At 39.1% G+C, this 19451-nt stretch overlaps 1 protein-coding gene across 1 annotated transcript in view; it reads left to right on the forward strand.

Moving 5' to 3' along the window:
* Positions 1-19451, forward strand: part of CDH13 (cadherin 13) — a 270252-nt gene that overhangs the window by 133372 nt on the left and 117429 nt on the right. Inside the window, exon 5 of the mRNA XM_057383002.1 lies at positions 11601-11779. Within this exon, the coding sequence (XP_057238985.1) occupies positions 11601-11779 (179 nt within the window). The remainder of the gene's footprint in view (positions 1-11600; positions 11780-19451) is intronic.

Below are 19451 nucleotides of genomic sequence, written 5' to 3' on the forward strand. Positions count from 1 at the left end.
CATAACCAACCTGCCACCAGTTTTGTTATTTTAAAAGTCAATGCTTGCATGAATATACACAGCTGGAATCTTTTCATTTTTAAACTGAGCTGGTATTCTGTGTATGTGGTGAACTTGTAAAATGTGCCATCTTTTATTTGCTTTAGCAAATTCCCCATTTGGTTTAATTTGTAGTTGTGCTGTGTCAACAGATCTATTCAGTGCAAAGAAGATTTTGATCACATCTGGTTGTGTGATCTGCTGGGATTGGTGTCCGTGGCTTCCTTCTTAGGTGGTGTGGAAGTGTCTGAAATCACAAACCCTKCTCTCTTTAAAGCAGCACATTTGGATAAAAAGCTGAGTGAGCTCCCAAAACTAAAGAATTTGCAGTTATTTAATGCATCTTTCTGGAAATGCTATAAAAATACAGAATAACTTCATTTGACATCAGTACCTGTCATTGCAATGCTTTTTTCCTCTCAGGCTTTCCACATCTGTCGTGGATCTGTGATTTAAGGTACAATTTTTCCAGTTTGACACGTAATCCATAGATATAAATCATTGTGGCTCATTTATGGCTGTTACAGAGGGGTTGCTGTGGATAAACAGACATAAAACAATTATAATGTAAAGATACCAAATTTAATAAGTTTGGGGGATTTTTGTTTGCTTGTTTGGTTTTTTTTTTCTTTAATGATTATTAAGTTTGGTATGGGGTTTGGAAGTCACTGATCTTGCCAAAAGTCAATTATTTCCAATAAAGCTGTGGTAGAAATTCTGTGGGRAAACAAACAAATAAAATCACAGAAACACAGGGGAGTTGAAATAAAATATTCCTTACTTGCTTTTTTAACTAAAATTTTGCATGGAAGAAATCCACTCCAGCTCTYAGGGATTGTACCCTGAAGGATGATATTATTTGGAATTGTCTTTCTGTAATACATCTTGAATTAGGGCTGCACTCAAAATTATAAAAGAACTGAGGCTGAGGAGAAACTCTGTGAATGTATTTGACAGGTGGTGATTACAGATTGACTTTGAAATTTTTGCTGTGTTACAATTGGTATTTTCAACACTGGAAATTGTGAGGGCAAATGTCAGCAGGGACTCAAGGCAGRACCACCTGTGTCTGCCCCAAGTCCTGTTTGCCTTTCAGTTTTATTTTAACAGGGAAAGTTAAAAGYTGTGCAAAAGCAGAGTTTTGAAAATTTGAAATCTCTTTCTGGGTCTTCTTTCTTAGGATGATTTGGTGTTTGCTTTCTTTTTGCCTAAGGAGGGAAATATGCATTTTTATAAATGCATTTGAGCAAGCCTGTGACTAAAGGACACTGCATTTGCACACAGYTCCACAAATCTTGATGATATCTAAGGATCCCATTGCTGGCAGTGATATATCATGACCTGTTCTGTGCTTAATTATTAATTYTACATTAAGGAGTTTCACAGTCAATATTTAGATGGTTTATGACGCACAGAAGCTTTTCCACGCTCGTATTTTCTCTGCAGGGACATAATGTGGCCCTTTCTGTACTAAATCAATTACAGAGAGAGTTAAAATAACTTGATTTGTTGCTTAAGGTCCCTTCCYGACAATTCTGAGGGAGTTAAATTAGGGATATCATGGCCTGTTTGTAGTCCTGGCAGGGGTGGAGTGCCAGGGCAGKCTGTGAAGTTGTGCAGCACAAATCTCCCTTCAGCTTTAAACACTCATGAGGTGGGGAGGAGAAAAAGTTCTGGAGTTTGTGACAGCAGAACAAAAGTACAGGAGGATCATTTTATTCTAACCCTGCTTTCCACATCAATTTGAGAGTATCACATCTTTTCAGAGCTCTGGACTCTGATATCTTCCCAGATTTTGTCCAGAATTAAGCAGTCCTGAAAATGCTTCATCTCACCTTTCCTAAATGTTTATGTTAGAATGGGGTGAACTGCATTCAAAGTTGCCAATCCCTCTCCAGTGACTATTAAAAAACTTGAAAGACTGGATATCTGAGCCTAAAATGGTTGAAACTGAGTGAAATTAATTACACTTGCTGAACTAAGTGATTTAATTAATGAGTTAATTCAGGAAAAAAAATCAGGATCCCTACTGAAAATATATATCACACATTCCAAACTGTGTTCTTGTTACAAATGTGGATAGTTTAGAAACTTGTGATTTATACAAGATCATTTCAAAGGCCTGCTTTAAAAACACAGCACACTCTTGCAGCATCTGAATCATTCATTAAATTCAGCCATCAGTGGCTTTAAAATATAATTTCAGCAAAARGATCATTTGAAGAAGGGCTGCAAARATTTCTAAATGCAGACACTTCAATCTCAAGATGGGGAAAAAGCCTGGAAACCATTCCATCTTCTGTTATTCCAGATTGCTCTTAGGGAATGAGCTGCATGGACGTGAYTGAAAGGCTGACCAATTTGAAATGTAGGATTCCAGAATAACTGATTGTGTTCATCCTTCCTCCCYRTGGACTCCTTTACAGTGAGAAGCCRTTGAACTTGGTTCAGGAGAATGCATGGGGGGAGAATAAATCCTTTTTAAGGGTCTCTTTCCAAGACATGCCTTATGACCCTCATGAAGRATTTGTTCAATGCTAACTTTGAGAYCTTAAAATCAAACATTCTGCTTCTGTTTGTAGTTTTAGTAGGAATTACTGCATCTGTGGTATAATTTATCCAGAAAAAAAAGCAATGGACTTAATGCAATTGTCTGAATGAAGAACAKGGAGTAGTTGCCCAGTTTATTTATTTGGTCCAGCAATGAAATATTGCTCAGGCAGGATGAATTTAAATAAGTTCAACAGGGCAGACACTTCGAGACCAACCAAATAATTTATCCAGGAGTTCWGCTGCAGAAGGGGGGAAAAGAAAAACGAAACTCACCTGAAAAGATCCTGTATTATGATGAAAACACTTATCCCTGGCATAAAAACCCTCAGATGTTTAATAGATCAAATGGCTGGGACTYGACGGTGAAATCAATACAAAGATGAAATAATACATCAGAATTAAGTGTGTGCTCTGGCTCCTGCAGATGAAGCTCAGAGCCATGTGAGATGATTTGCCTCCTCATTAGGATGTCTGATTCTTCTTTCATTAGCACCACTTTTGTGTTACTGAAGCACCCTCGGCTTCGACGGGTTAATTTTGGATTGATGTCGATGCTGAGTGATAACAGGGATGGGTGTTTCAATTCCATTTCCACTTTGTAATTTGAGATTAAAGCACAGCCGTATTAGTTAACAGGCAAAGAATAAAGATGAGAACTTCCCAGGTACAGTAATTGATTAAATCTCTGGTGCTCTATAGTCATAATCCTTCATCCRTATGAAAAAATTGATACTTGTGTGTAATTTGCTGCTAGGAAGAAGGGAAAGGGTCCCATGTAGAAGAAACACCAAAAAAAAAGGGCTCAGATCATCCTTTTTTCTGTCATTTTTCATATATTGAAGTGAGAAATTTTGGAGGTAAAAAGGGAATGAAGGCAATGTAATGCTGTGTATACCTAACAYAGACCCTCAAGGTCAATGCTGTAATCCACAGCCTCACCTAACATAAATCTTTGCTTTAGTAGCTCTGGGCTGAATTAGATCAACAGAAATTCTGGCCCACTGTCTCAAAAAGCATTTCCAATCAGGGAAGATTGACCTTGCACTAAGGGATCTTTTTAAAATGTAATATTATTACCTTTTAATCAGGAAGGATGCCAGGGTACCTTACTTGGATGTAGAATAATGCAAAGTGATTTGTGTGAAGTAATGACGTGTTTTTGATTAAAGCTCACTGAGACAGGAGAGTGTAATTGCTGCCTTTCTTGTATTTTTAAGAAGTCAGTCGATTCCTTTACAAAACTAGGCAATTTATGGAATGAGATATGTGAGTGTGTCCCTGATCAAAAGATTATTGAAATCTGTGAAAATGTTCCCTTCTTAGAAAAATCTCTCCATTTAATTGTTGTTCTGGAGCAAGTCCTAATGCAGAATATAAACACAATGGAGAGTGTAGACTGGGTTTCTTACTGCTCCAGTTCTCACTGACAGTAATTTTTAGCGTTTTTAAAAAATAGACACTTAGCGTTCAAACATCACATTGCTTTTTAATCATTTTTTTTGTCTATTTTGAAATAATTTGTTGTTGGAATGAAAGGAAAAGTATTTTTTTAATTTTCATTCTCCAAGCATGATWAGATTTTGATATTCTCCTGATTTAAAACACGCTGCTGTTCCCTCCCTCCCAAGTTTCCTTTCAAAGGACACGCTGCTGTGAGTGGGAGGTGGGGTTGGATACCTGGGTTGTTTACCAAGAGCAGGGAAGTGCTGTTTGGTCTCTAAATTCAGAGCTTTTCCTGGCCTGATGGACGTGAACTGAGCTCCCAGTGATCAGCAGGGTTTTGTTTAACAAGGGCTAAGAGTCTGCACTTGGTTTTGTTGCCATTCCTGTAAATACTCAGAATTCTAATTCTGCTTGACAGGCCTGGATGGAGACAAGGTGAAAGTGGCTTTGAAGTGAAAGATGGCCATTTCTCTCCCAGAAGTTCAGAATGYAAATAATTGTCAATCCTTTTTTACTAACCTAAGTGAAGTCCCTGAAACCTCTATTTTCTTTTTCCRCATTTATCTTGATTAAGAATGCCACCCTGCTTATAGGCTGGGAGAAACTGGCTATTAGCTTCTTTTTGGGAGGAGAAAGTTAAATGATTAATCTAATTTTGTCTAGTTTATTTTCTCTCATGAAGTTTRGGGGAAGCTTTCTGCCACATTCAAGAGGTAATTTCTCGTGGGTATTTCTGGATRTGRAATTTACATCAGGCTTTATTTATTTGTATTACTTTAAAAATTGCTGTCTATTAGCAATTTCCATGGCTCTGGCCAGAATTCTGCCCCCCCAGATAAAGAGGAAAAGGTAAAGAATGGGAAACTATTAAGGAAAAGGTAAAGAAAAGCCAAAGGAAAACATTTGGATTATAAAATAGAGCTAAGTGCACAATATATATTTTTAGTAAGCTCTCTGCTTGCCCTTGACTATGAAGTTTRCATCTGCATTTAAACAGCTTGTATACGCCTGAAATCAAATTTGAATGATTGCAGGCAATTCCMATTTTACATGGGAAYGGGGAAAACAGCACGGTGAATMGTGTGAGCTGGAGCATCTCTGACAAAACGGTTCAGGCAGCTCAGATCAAAGTTCTCCGTSACTGAGGAAGGCTCTTGGGGCAGGGGCTGTTGAATCTTGGGCTTTTCACCTCTGATCAAAGGGAAAAGGGGAGATCTTGGCACCCTCACATGGTGCAGGGGTGCCCTGGAGTTCAGGAAACTCCTCTTGGATTTGGATCTTTGTGCACTCTTGGTGATGAGTTACACAGGGATTCTGGAATTTTCTCCATCTGAGCTTTTCAGCAAAGCAGCCAATATTCTGGTGTSTATTTTTGAGGATGGTCCTGCCTTGTTTTTACAGGGTTCATTTTAATGATGTGTAAATGTCCCTTCTCGTCTCTATTTGCCGTGATTTTTCTGATTGATTTCTGGTGCTAGGCAAACTCCAGAGAGAACGTGGGTCCTTTGTGTTTTCTGAGGATGCCTGGGGCTGAATCTTTCTCTCTGTGTGTTGAACAGATATTCTTTCACACATAAATCACCGCTCTGTCATGTTCGCCTGCTGCGAGATGTTCAATGCATATCATCATTTACATTAAACCATTTACTCCAAGAGAATGTGCTATATTGCTTTATGAATTATGTGATGTGACATAGAAGATTGTGTTATGAATTGGCACTTAGAATATTAGAACAGTGGGACATTTTATAGCTTATGGTCATGATCCAAGAAGTAATTCATGCCTTTTCTTAATAAACTCCACTGGTCAAAAGGGAAACAGACGTGAGAGTGGAACATTTTTACTGAGGAAGAATCCTGGTCAAGAAAAAATCTTTGGTGATTTTGCCTGTTCATATCTGGAGGAAGGATATTGTTTTTTTCAGCTACACTTCCATTGTCCTAAGTCTTTTTTTTCACTAAACTTGCAATTCCCAGTCCATCTGGAGAGGCTGTAAATGAACAAGTGTGATGAATTCCCCTTGCTGAGCAAGGAAGGGTTGGTTTCTGAAGGGGAGCAGTGATGATGAGTAGGACTGGGGGAGCTGTTTTGGGGAAGGCAGAGCTTTGTTTTTGTGCCACCCTCTAGGAGACATCATCTTATCCATTTGGGAGATGAGTTTTGGGACAATACCAGATGGGAAGCCAGACTTCACTGATTTAATTCCTCATGTAAATACCTATTTCATGCTATCTGTAGTCTATAAGACAAAAGTCTTCATGCAGTTTTTTATATATTCTTTTTCTTCTTCATCTTTTGTGTGTGTGTGTGAAGATGCACAGAGTCTAAAATGTAGTTTATCTCATTTGRGGATCATGAGTTTTGTACAACACAAAATCCGTGAAGGGGATCTTAGTGTGCTGAAATTACATTCTTCTTAATTTCTTGTATTTGCACAAAACAGAGCATAAATTGCAGTATGAATATGCTGCCACAAAATGTCATAACSTGTGTGTACTGACCATATAACACAATTTGGGAATCCTTGGTGGGGCTAACAATTTTCTGTGTTTTCACCAGACAATTTTACCCTAAAGAAGGAAACATCCACAGCACTGTAGACAAAATACAACACACCACAGAGCCAAATCACAAAACTCCAACTAATTCAAATTCCCTTCCTGACATTTCATACATCAATGTCTGGCCTGGAGCAGGAAATACCTGAAAGCTCTTCACGTCATTCCCMCGATGTGACAGTGGCTGCAGCGTGRCTGGGGACAGGAYRGTGAATAAGTCATGTTCCAAACATCCCAGCAGTGAATAATTCATTCTGCCAAAACAACTGCCCTGYTCATGGGAAGAAAGGTTAAACACCAGCATTGTTAAAGGTTGACCTGCCCATTCATCTTCTCTGTTCTGTCATAACATCCAGCTGGGAATGTCCCATTATTCCTTACTCAATTTCTGTGCTTCTCACTGCATTAGCTCTCCACAGAGAGTAACAATTCCTGACAGTTCTTCATCTCCACTTAATATTACTGAAGTTTCTTTTGTGTACTTGGAGAAGTTTGTTTTTTATTCATTCCACCGTTGACAGATCACCAGTTCACCTCTCCAGTCCTGCTGGCATTCCCAGAGTGCTGCTCAGTGATACCATCTGATCTGGAGTTTCAAAAGAACTTTCCAGGCATTTAAATAGAGAACATGAAGAAGTCCTACAGGGTAGAAAATTATTGCCCTACACAAACACAGGATGTTCTAAAAGCCTGAACTCAATATTTCTTACTAAATGTCTTTACTGAGCAAGCTCTTCCAGTTTTTAATAACCCACATAACTGCTATTCCAATGCCCTTGATTGGAACTATAATAGACTTTTCTTATATTTGTTTTGCTCCCCTGGGTTTTTTTTTTGTCTGAAAGTACAAAATGACAATCAAACATGTAATTAGTTATAGTGAGAACATATTCAGGAGGCCTTCCTCCTTCCTCCTYTTTCCTCCAAATCAGCTCCACTGTGAAGTTTTTAAGCTCTGTAGCTCTCATGAAGTTAAAATTATTCAGTCCTTGAATTGGTTAATATTTTATTGTTGGTCTTCAAATCCAGAGTCGTCTCTTATATCTGTAGACTTGAGATATTTGTTCTCATTTCATCAGGCTGCAGAAAATCCTCACTTCCACTACTTTCCAGTCCTTCCTTTAAACCCAGCAGCTGCATATAGTAAATAAATAAAAGTTTAGTAATAATGTTCTCTTGGCATCTTGACAGGGAAAAAAAAAAGAAAATAGAATGAGATAGAAAGGTTATTAAGAGTTTATTAACGAAATGCCAAAGAGCTTTTTCTCAAGAAACCATCTGTTCCAATCAGTCCAAAAGTGTGCATGTGTTATATTTTATTTCTTGGTGCCCAAGGGGAGATTTTGCCAATATTTTCAATTAATCAACACATTGATAGCTGCAGCCTCGGGAGCGATGGCCTCTGACCAACAAGGAATCTGGGAGGTGCAGATAGAGATTCTGACTGATTCTGGGAATTCTGAGTGATTTTGCCCAGCAATTGTGACAAATAAATTCTAAATATTGAGAGACACCAAGACAGAACCGCACCTTTCCAGGGAGAGCTGCTCCACGAGCGTCTGTGCGTCATCAGCACAACAAGGAAGTTGCTGATTTTGCAGACATTTCTTCCCCTGCTTGATAAGTTAATAGATATTGTTCAACATGATAATGTAGCAAGCTGTTGTTTTGTGGTTTGAAAGCCAGCTGTGTTTGATTGATAGCAGGGATGGGAGGATTTGTAAAATRACTCTGAATTAGATGCAGTCAGTTTACGGGCCTGGGGAAGTGAATCTTTGATGAAGAATAAAACTTCTTGATGAAGGAGAAATCCTGAAGAAGTGAGCATGTTGAATGAATCTCTTTTGGACTGGTTGCATGCCATAGAGCCTTTCAAAACACACATTTATGCCACTGTATATTCAAGATCTCTGTATAAACATTGACTTTTGGGGTGGTCCAATCCCGATTAGTCATTTGTGTTCTCTCTGTGAACATCTCAACCAGGATAGGGAATTCCTTCCCTGGAAATGCAGCTGTTGGAGTTCTCCAGAGGGTTCCAGGTGTATATTTGAGCTTCTGGATTCAAACACTTGTGGTTTTTGAGGCATCATCCATAAATATGCAAACACATAGGGGTGTAGYTTCCTGTACTGATTCCCAAACAAAAATCAGATGCAACCTGTTCTAATACATCATGACATCTAAAGATATGTGCATTTTTGCATGTAATGAGAACTTGTGAGAAWAGAATAACTTTAGCATTAAATTTAAATGCCACTTTGAGGGTAGCCAGGAAGCAATGCCTCAAAACTTTGGAGAAAAAAAGAAAGGTGTATCTAATTCTCTCCAGCTTTCCTGGCATCTCTGTGCAAAATGAATGTAAAATTTTGCTCATCGGAGTTGCTGGAATTCTTATCTATATGCACCAAAGGAATGATTGCAGGGAACAAGATAATGTCTGGTGAGTTGAAAGGTTAAAGAACTGCAGCTGGCAAATCAGAATCAGATTCAGCCATTGTGTTAAGCCAGTTCTACGCCAGAGTAACGAGAGATTAGGGGATTTACATCAGATCTTAAAATTTACATGTGCCTTCCTCTGTCTTATCATCAGAAATATTTCAGTAGAACTATCTAGGACAACTGCATAAATAGGATTTCTACCTGAATATATATTGTAATAAGTTTCTAAATCTCTGCTGAGCATCAGCTCATCTAACAGATTAGTAATAATAGCATCTGTATATTAATTCAAAATGTTGTCTACTGTTCTTGAGCATGGCATCTTATTAAAATGAGCTTTTCAGGAAAGCATTGTKTACTGAAACCCATTTAATTTCTTGAACTTGGCCACTCTTGAAGATCCCTTGAAGATTTGCCTTAGTYCTTATTTATTTTACTGAAATCTTGTGATTAGGAGACCCTTGTGAAACACGTTATCGAACATTAATATAAACAATCTTCTCCAAAATGTGATACATTTTAACAAACAGCACATCACGCTGTACTTGTGAAAAGAGGGTGAATTTTCATTCAGAAAGAAAGTTCTTTTCTCTCTTGTCTTCTGAAAGARTCTCACACAAAGTAGGTGAAAATATCAGGGCTGGGATCATCTTGTAATACTGGAAAACATGGCATGGTATCCAGTGGTAAGCTTCTTTTTGAGCTGTCTGACCTTTAATCACTGGTGAATAAAACCAACATGCTGTCAGATCTCTGTTATTTTTCTCAAGGGGGTAACACTGCCTGAAGTAGCAATGAAGCAAAACCTTTGAGAGCTTATATTCAAGGTCACTGCAAGAAGAGGCAGCACTTTGTACTCTGGGAAGTACAACAAAAGGGAAAAAAAAAAAGAACATATGTATCTAAACAAGGCAGTTGAGTTTGTTCAACAGTGAACCAGCAGTTGTTATATCAGCCTGTAAATGAGACTGGGTTTGTTTTTATTTTTACCACAGTATTCCATTTTTATTTGATTTTTTAAATGCAAGACCTTCAGAAAGGAAATAAACTCACTGTACATGAATGATACATATTTCTGTTATTGAGGCATTTCCAATCTCATGTTTTAGGCTTGTCTGTATTAGAAGGTTTTAGGTTTTAATCTCTTGTYGTTATTTTGCCACAGAAATCTACGTGAATATTAAAAACTGATCATAGAATCTTACAGATCTATTAAAAAATGAAAATGCTGTATTTAAAATGTGTTGGTCATGATAGTTTAAAATAAAAYTTGCCCAGTCTGTGGGGGAAACAAAGGGTTAGTTCCCACAGAGGATTTAATCTGTAACAAAGAATTATGATTCATTTTGACATTCTGATTAACGCATGAGATAATGTGGTGTCAGTGCAAAGTTAATTCAGTGGGAATTGTGTAGTTTATGGAATGTGATAAATTGTTTCAGTTGGGATTTTTAGGCCAAAGAATGGATGCCTTCCTAGATTCCTTATTTTATAAAGTTTGCTAATTTCTTGCAATAATCTGTTACTTAACTTTGATTCACCACTGAAATTAATTTGATTTGATCATGAGTATTTTTGTTATTTGGTAAAATCTCACTCAGTCTTTACCTCAATATTACCAAAGCATTTAATCTTGATGTGACCATATATTGTTTAGTTAGATTGCTTTTCAAACTAATGCTTAAATTCAGATTTATTCATGACCTGATGAAGAAATAATTTTCTTCTCAGGGTGAGGATCTCACAAGTCAGCCAGGTGTCTCATTATAGCCTTTCTTTGTTTCTCWGTGTGCTGTACAAAGCAGATAAATGCTGTGACAGAATTTTCCAGGCTGTGTCAGCCTCGGGGCTGCCTGTCTGAGGGAGAGGAAAAGTCTTGATCCAGGGATGCAGGATGTGTTCCACTGCTCCATCCAGGCCTGGCAGCAGCTCAGGGCTCTCTCTATTAAGTGTGATAAAGARGCAGAGTGAGGTTTTTCCCCTGCACAGCATTTCCCTCAGAGCTGTGTGCTGARGGAATTTCCTGGTAGAGAAACCTGCAGCACTGCAAGGACAGAGAGGCTGTAGAGACTGATACAATGAGCCCATCAATTTGTACAAATTGAGACCAGAGCAATGAAGGCTTTCATAATTACAAAATTTCTTATTGACAGAAATGACACCCAATAAATTTCGAACCACGATACTTTACAGCACAAATGGAGACCTTGCTGTTATTGCAGGATTGTTGTTTTTATTGCAGCCATCTGTGGGCTTTCTGCCTGCAGAATTTAAAGTGAAAGAGRTACACCTGTAGCTGATTTAGTGATGTGCATTAATATAAATGGCTTCAAACACAGAGACCCGGGGAATTTGTGTCAGAGCCCCATGGCTGCTGAGAGCCAGAAGCAGAAATCTTCTGTTGGCTGAGTAATAAGAAATGATAATATGAAAACAGGCACAACCTGAATATCAGGTGGAGCTGCTCAGATTGGACCCACCTGGCTCTCCCAGGTGAAGGTGTTTGAGATGTTTTTGAGATGTTTTTTTGCTCAGTGCCTGCTGTGTGTGCCCCTTTCCCCCAGGAACCACCGTGATGCGCATGACAGCGTTCGACGCCGATGACGCCAGCACGGACAAYGCCCTCCTGCGCTACAACATCCTCAAACAGACCCCCACCAAACCCTCCCCAAACATGTTCTACATCGACCCAGAAAAGGGAGACATTGTCACCGTGGTGTCCCCTGCGCTGCTGGACCGGGAGGTGAGTGAACCCTTTCTTATCTTCAGTCTCACATTATAACTGTTGTGCGTCGAATCTTCTTTGGGGTGTGAGAAGAGGTTCTGAGTGTTGTCATGTGGGGAGTCAGATGCTCCGTTTTGAGGAGTTTTTAAGAGTTTTGTTTTTTRCTTGGACCTAAGAAGTTCTAAGATCTGATCAGTGTTTCTAAAKCTGGTTGTTCATAATTTCTGCACAAGGCATTTGGTGTTGTGCTGTGAGGGAAAATGTCTCTGGATTAAGTGGAATTCAACTTAGAGCTACTAATTGACACCCAGAGCTACCTGTGCATATAGATTGCTTTGAGATTATTAATTTAGGGCTCTAAATCCTTTTCTGGAATATTCTTATTATGAGTGGGCTTAATGGACTAATTAACTTGGTACCCCATAGCCAAAAAGAGAAAATACGAAAAGTGATAGGGGAGGAGCAGGCAGTCTGCAGGGGGGTTTTAAGGTGAATTACCAAGTGCCAAAATTCATGTTTATAACAGATTATTGATATTACAAGAGCATAAATTGATAGCAAAGAAACCTTAGGTGTGATCATTTCATGTTCAGAAGATAATAAAACACAGCTAACCTGTTAATCCAAAGGTTTGGTGATAGAATATATCAGATCTTGGCACCAAYACAATGATGACCTTAAACAGTTACTCTACAAATCACCATTTCCATTGATGATGGAGCTCTGACTGCTCTTAGATTCCTGGAAACAATAAATTCTTTTGTTGCAGGGTGCTTCAGGTGTGTGCTGAGTCACTGAACTTGCATTCTAAATTGGTTATATTCAGGACTGGTCTCGATATCCAGCACATTGTTTTCCATTTTTACCAGATGAAAACGCTGCCCATAGCACTTTTCTGTCTAGGTGGGTGGGTTTWTCCACAGGATTTTCCAACAGCAAACATTTCATGGGTAAATCAGGCAGGAACTCCAGACACACTGCAATAAAACTAAAGGTAAAGCTAAGGTTGGGCCTGTAGGTCTGTGGTTTTAAGTTTAGAGAGATTCCAATTTTTTGATATTCACAGAATGGTGCCCAGGTTAAGGTTTATACAGTCACTGCCTTTTTTTTCTCCTCTAGTTTCTCTTCCAAATTCATMGTTTCAGTTCAAAAGCTTTTTATTGTTTTCCAAGGACAGTTTTAGGTATTTTTATTCCTAATAGATAACCATTCCCCAGATTAAACCAATTTACTCAAAATTAGAAAATCAATGGAAGGGAATGAACATGGCTGCTTCTCCCTGTGCCTTCCAAAGGTCACTGGTGATTCATGAAATAATGATCCTGTCTGCATGCAAGAAACCTGTCCTCACTCARATGGGTGTTATTGGCTGGGTAGTATATCCTGAAAGCAGGATCTGAATTCCTCAGGATTTTTAATAATTGTTAATTCACTACCTTCACTTTGAAGGTGACATGACAAGCTGCGATCTTGTTGAAACTCCAGAGTAATTTTTGTTGCTGTTGTTCCAAATGCTGAGTGTTTTATGAGCAGGGTTGTGTACATTTTAACACTAAAACTGAAGATTATCTGCAGTTAAAATCTGGTCTCACATGCCTTATCAGAGGAAAAGCTGGAGGAAAAGGATGTTTTGTATTTTTTACGAGATGCTTTGTGCTGTCTGTCATCTTTGTGGGCTCAGCCTCTTCTCCCCCTTCCTGCTCATGTGTCTTGTGTAGAAATTGGTGGCCAGGCCTCCATTTTCAGGTCTGTGGTCAAAGATGTACAACTTCTATTTTTAACCATAATTGCAGCTTTTATAGACAAGCAGCCTAATGATTTTATTCTGAAAAAGAATCTGACTTCCAATGAGTCTTGATGTTACATAAATAACTCTTAAGTATTTCTGTGTAGCTCATGAAATTGAATTCTGAAAAATTGTCTGGGGTGGAGAGAGACAGGAGTAAAATGTGGAGGAGGAAATCTCTGAGTGGTTTGGGAGGAAGAAATGTCTGTTTGGATTCCTGTTTGGGGAATAAGGTGTCTACACATCACCAGGTTTGAATAAGTGGMTTTGTGGAAAGGTGCTGGGCTGGAGGGAGCAGTCTGTGCTATCCCTCTGCAGGATAGCAGCTGGTATTAGTGTGTAAATCTGAAATGTTTTGGCTGCYTGTCACAATCTTCCATGAAATGTGGTGTAGAAACACGGGAGAAAGAGGTGTTCTTTCCCCTGAAAGCCTTGYTAGGAGGTGTGAAACACCCGAGGACACAAACTCTCCAGATTGAGGACAAAAATCCTCACAAAGGTGAATTTGTGAACAGAGGACAGGAATGGTTCCATCTCAGCAGTTCTTAACCTGCTTTTCTCAGCATCTCAGTGGGCAGTGTGTTATAGCAGACACACACAGGGAGCATTGAGCCTTTCCATCRTGGTTTCCATTGCTTGGAAAAGAGAATGGATGTTCAGCAGCTCAGCTGATCCCGTTTGAGGGCTGGGATTTGAGTCAGCAGCATCAGCAGGTGCTCCTCATTGAAGGTTTACACAGCCTTTGTTTAGGGGGTGAGAGGAAGGTGAGATTGTGCTGGGCAATTCCACAGCCCAGAAACTGCAAAAACTGCTCCTGGTGAATCTGATTATTCCTGATTCCCAGCTCAAACCAGCAGCTTCCCCTAGGTTTTACTTGAACTTTTAATTGGGTCAACAGCCTGYGATTTTAGGTGTGCTCTTTAAAACTGTGTCACCCTAGACACCAATTAAGAAACTGAATTAAAATAAAAATTTCTTTAGGATGGGCATGGAGAAAAGTATTTTTCATTATTAATGTGTACATGCACCAGAGGTTTATATGAACTCTTTTAAAGCRTGTTAAAACACTGATTAAAATTACTCCTATTTTCCATCTCTGTAAGATTTACCACTGCTGGGTTCTTGATGCTTGTGGGAAACTCTCCATTGCATTTAAAACAAACAAGCAGAATATAAATTGTTTGAGGGGTGGTTTTGTTTTTTGTTTTTTTTTTCATTTTAAGTATGATTTATTTCATGTTTGTACATCAGAGGGAACAGGAGACTGAAGGTTTTGCCCAGTGGGGGACACTGAAATGTGGAGATGGAAAACATCTGGCAGGTTTTGCACACACTGGATAGTCCATATTGTTTTTYCATGCTTCAGCATTTTCAGAAAAGGAGCTATGGCAGAGCCTRGAAATACTTGTTCCAGAGAAAAGAATCAAAATTCAGATATTTACACTAAAGTTAAAGGAAGTGTGAGCATCTAGAGAGCTCAGGTTTTAAATCCAATTATAGAGTTGGAGAGTCTTAGTGTGCATCAGTAAATATCTATGTTAATAATTTTAAGAGAGGAAAATAAAAATCCCTTTTTTCTCTTAATACTTTAGAAGTAAAAGCAATTTCTAATTAGAAATTTGCAAAATAAAATTTAAAAGGAGACAGAATTAAATTGATTGTGGTCAACTCCAACTCTGCATCTGCTTTTCTTTTCGCTCTGCAGCATCAGCTCATAGTGAAAAGAATTTTTTTAATAGTCCTACTATTCTTCAAAATTTCTTTTTCTGTGGCTCTCATTTATGAAGTCTGTAGCTAAATGGGGAGTTTGGAGATGGGAATGGCTGTTAGGAATTGCCTGGGTGTTGGATGTGGTGATGGAGCTGCTTTGGAGCTATTTCCATCATGCAGGATCACCTACAAAAAAACCCCAACATTTTCTGCATTCTGCACAAAAACAAATCCCAGAGATTCCATCCAGCAGGCTGCTGAGGGAATGCTTCCTGCCTCCAAGGAAACACTCAGCACAGTGCAGGATTTCTGTTTCTATACCAGCAGATTTTTATTTATAATTTTTTTAGATCCAAAATGGTTTCCAAAAGTGTATGATCCTGGGGGTTTAAAGCAAAACTCAGGTAATTTCTCAAAGAACATCCATTTTCATTTTCAGAAGGCAGGTAAGGACACATTTTTGAAGATTAATGCGGGTTGTTTTTTTTTTTTCTCTCTTGTGGGAGTTTGGCATCCTTGAATGTGTCAGTAATAAAGATTGAGGAGTGTTAAGGGGCAAATTATACCTCCAGGTATCCGTTGGAGAATACATTTTGATTCATAAATTCAGAGGAGAAGGATGCCCTCCATCAAAGTATATGGTCTAAATGACACRAAATAGAGCACAACAGGAGAAGAGAGTGAAAAAGCAAGAAAAAAAACAGGGGGAGGGGAAGAAGTTGGAAAGAAACCTTGAGGAAATGTCCTAAATTTCAGGGATGGAGACTMCAGTTCAAAGTGACACTTCCYTGTAGCGAGAGAAAAATAATGCTCYTCATGTGCATRGGTGAAAAAAAYACTTGTAGTCTTGTAGAATCAACCCTCAAATTTCCTTTATGGTCAGAATTTGGGATTTCTACTTGCCCCCAAATAGGTTTTGCCAGTGTTACAGACCCTTCTGCTCTACAGGAATGTAACTGCGATTTTGTATAAATTTTATGACTGAACTACTAAAAGAAAGCTGTCACCACAGTTGCTTAAGTGAAATATTTACTTCTCACAGTTTGAGAAGTAACCTGCTTTTGCTTTTGATGGGAACTGCTGTGCTTAATTTGAGTTAAAGTTAACAAATGGTTTGAGAGATGTGCTGCTTGCTGCTCTGTGCGCTGTCACACGTGTTTTAAACACCTCAAGGAAACCAATTTGGGTGTTCTGTGATTGTTGGAGGCCCTGGGATGGGCTGAGGTGAATGAAAGGTGTGTTCTGAGTGGGACTGACCCTGATGTGCTTCCACAAGTCCTGTGACCCTTCAAACCAATCTTGGTGCATCTATCTGCCATGGTTTCAATATAAATAGTTTTTCCTTTCTTTATGACTTGGGAAAATGGAGCTGAAAGCCTTTTGCCATCAACTGTGGGAAGCCTGGGGTTATGACAGCCCATTGTGCTCCTGTGTGTGTGAACAGCTCACAGTAACAGGGATGATTTGGGGTCTGGAGCAGCTCCTGGTGAGGAGAGACTGCGGGAGCTGGGCTGGGTCACACTGGAKRAGGGAAGGCTGGGAGGGGATCCCATCAAATACTTCCAGATGGGTACCAAGAGAACAATCCCAGCCAGTTTTTGGGGMAAGGAGCAATGACCATAAACTAAAACAMAACAATYTRCACATCAGCATGAGGAAGAACTTCCCACAGAGGAGCAGTTGGGGTTGTACTGGACAATTCCCACAGATTCCTCCCAACCCCACTCTGACTCTGCAGTAGTTGGTTGAACCTCCTGTTTAACCCCAAATTCCCCAGTTTAAACCCCAACCTGAGCACAGAGCACCCAGTGAGTGCCACTCCTGCCTCTCAGTGATGGACAGCTGGACAGTGGTGGCAATTTTTCAAATCTCCAGCAGCCCCACTGACAGAAATCCAGCAGCACACCTCTGGTGTGGAACCACAGCAGMAATGTTCTTTACGGCCTGAATGGCTCGTATGAAAAGGGCTCAACTCCTCTGAAAGGGCAGCAGCAGAAAATGGGAAAATCTCATCCACTTCTGCATRTGGACAGCACCCTTTTCATTCCTATTTTCCATTTTGGAGATAGGTGTCTTAAGCAGTCAATATACTTATTGCCTACTCGATCTAAATGCAAATGCTGAACCAACAGTGCACTCTCATTTTTAATGAAAAGATATTAATCTTTTCAGCAAATGTATTCCACATTTGATCTTCATATTAACCTCTAAAATATTCATATTTACAGCAATTTTGGGAAAACATATACCTTGGAGCATATYAGCTCTGAGCTGGAATAATTGTATCATTTTGTCTTGTCTTCTCTGGCAGAATTCCCACTTGCACACCTTTAACTTGTTTTGCAATATGGTAAATTCCAGAGCTGAACCTCRCTTTCTATGGTTTAAGGGGTTTTAGTGACAGATAGAGCAATATCTCGTGTTTTYTTTCTGTTTAAAACATGAGATAAACAAGGAAGTCACAATTTTCCCTCRGTTCATGCATTTCTTAAACTGTGGTTTCTTGTAAGCACAAGGAGCAGAGGGTCCTGAGTCAGAGGGAAACTTGTCGATAGTCAATCTCTTTTCAGAGAATATTCCATAGTTTTTGTATCTTAAATGTAAAAGTAGAGAAATGGGGAGAAGAAATGTTTCAATTATAATGCTACTTATGAACAAGTGGACAGAGACATGAAAAGTGCTTCTTAGCGAGATGTGAAATCATATTTAAAGTTGATTTTATGATGAACTTTTCAGCATCTGTGCCTAAATGCCTGCAGTGAGAAAAGAATCTTCATTTACCAGTAATTCTTAGTTTGATTCCTATTATGTTTTTGACGAGAAAGCTCATTAACCTGTTCTCGAATCTTGAAAGAAGCTGTGCTAAAGAGAAATAAAAGTAAAAATTATATGTCAAAATATGAGTAGTATCATTCAGGTAAAATGGGAAAAGTTCCTACTGAGAATGTAAGAGAATATGTTCATTTAAAAAAAAAAATGATCTGTTTGAAGCCGTGGTAGCAGAATTCCTACGAATCTTTCATTGCATTGTGAGATAATTTCTAATTTCATTTAATTCAACACTTAGTCTGATAGATTTTAAAAAAAAGAAATTTATCTGACAATAATAGACCCAGAGTTTCTTTTCTATAAAAGTCTGTGAGGGATGAACATATCACATCAGGGACTTTTCAGCCATTTCAGCACAATATTCCTGTCTCCTTCTGGGCAGGGAACACAACACCCAGATCCCCAGGCAGAGAAATCACTGAAGGGCTTTTCTTCCCAATACGGAGCACGTGTGAGGATCCCACTTCTGGGAAAAAAAAAAAACAAAAAACAAAAAACCAACCCTTGGATGAACCAAAACAATTTGCTGTCTTTGTAAATGAGCTGCTCTCTGCAGAAGCTGCTTCTTCTTCTCTGTATCTCACATTTCCCTTTTGTCCTGGAAGTGCCAAACCCTCTGGAGATCCCCCAAATCCCTGCCTTGGGCCCGCTGTGCCTTTGGTTTGTTATATGGAGGTGCTCCTTTATGATTTCATCCCATATAATCTGAGATAATTGCTGTATGTGCAGTTAAACTTTTTAAACTGGAGCTTGCAGGTGGATAAATAATCATTTAAAGGCAGAGCTTCTGAAGGACGTTTCCTTCCTGTGGGTAGGTTAATCTCATGGAATCCCAAAATATCTCACAAAGAAATCTTTTACTTCTGGCTTTGTCTGTGTTTGACAGCGAGGGAAGAGGGAACATTTCTGGTTTTTCATTGGATTTATTTCTTGGATGGGCTTCTGGCTCTTCATTCCCCTAATGTGTTACACACCACAGTGAGAAAAGCAGTGATTCTGAGCTATTGACGGCTCCAACCATCATTTTATCAATCACAATTTGCTTCCTGGAAAATCTCCCTATTTCCCACAAGACGTGAAGAGGATTTTTCAAGCCAGCAGTTCTCTGTAGCCTTGCTGAGAAATGTTTCTATTCCCCCTGTGATGTTTTGGGTTAGGAGTTTGGGTATCACTGCCTCCTGTGGCAGATAGTTTGCTGATCCTCTGGAAATGTCACTCATCTAAACATCCTGAGTTTTCTCTGACACTGATGTATTGCAGAGAGATTTAAAAAATATCATCTTCAAGGCACTTACAAAGAGTGACACAAAACATGATATCAGCTGCCCACATATTTTGAATAGAGGCTGATAATGGAAATGTTGT

Source organism: Malurus melanocephalus, unplaced genomic scaffold (genome assembly GCF_030028575.1).
Source record: "Malurus melanocephalus ecotype Western Australia unplaced genomic scaffold, MMel_1.1 scaffold_600, whole genome shotgun sequence".
Lineage (NCBI taxonomy): Eukaryota > Metazoa > Chordata > Aves > Passeriformes > Maluridae > Malurus > Malurus melanocephalus.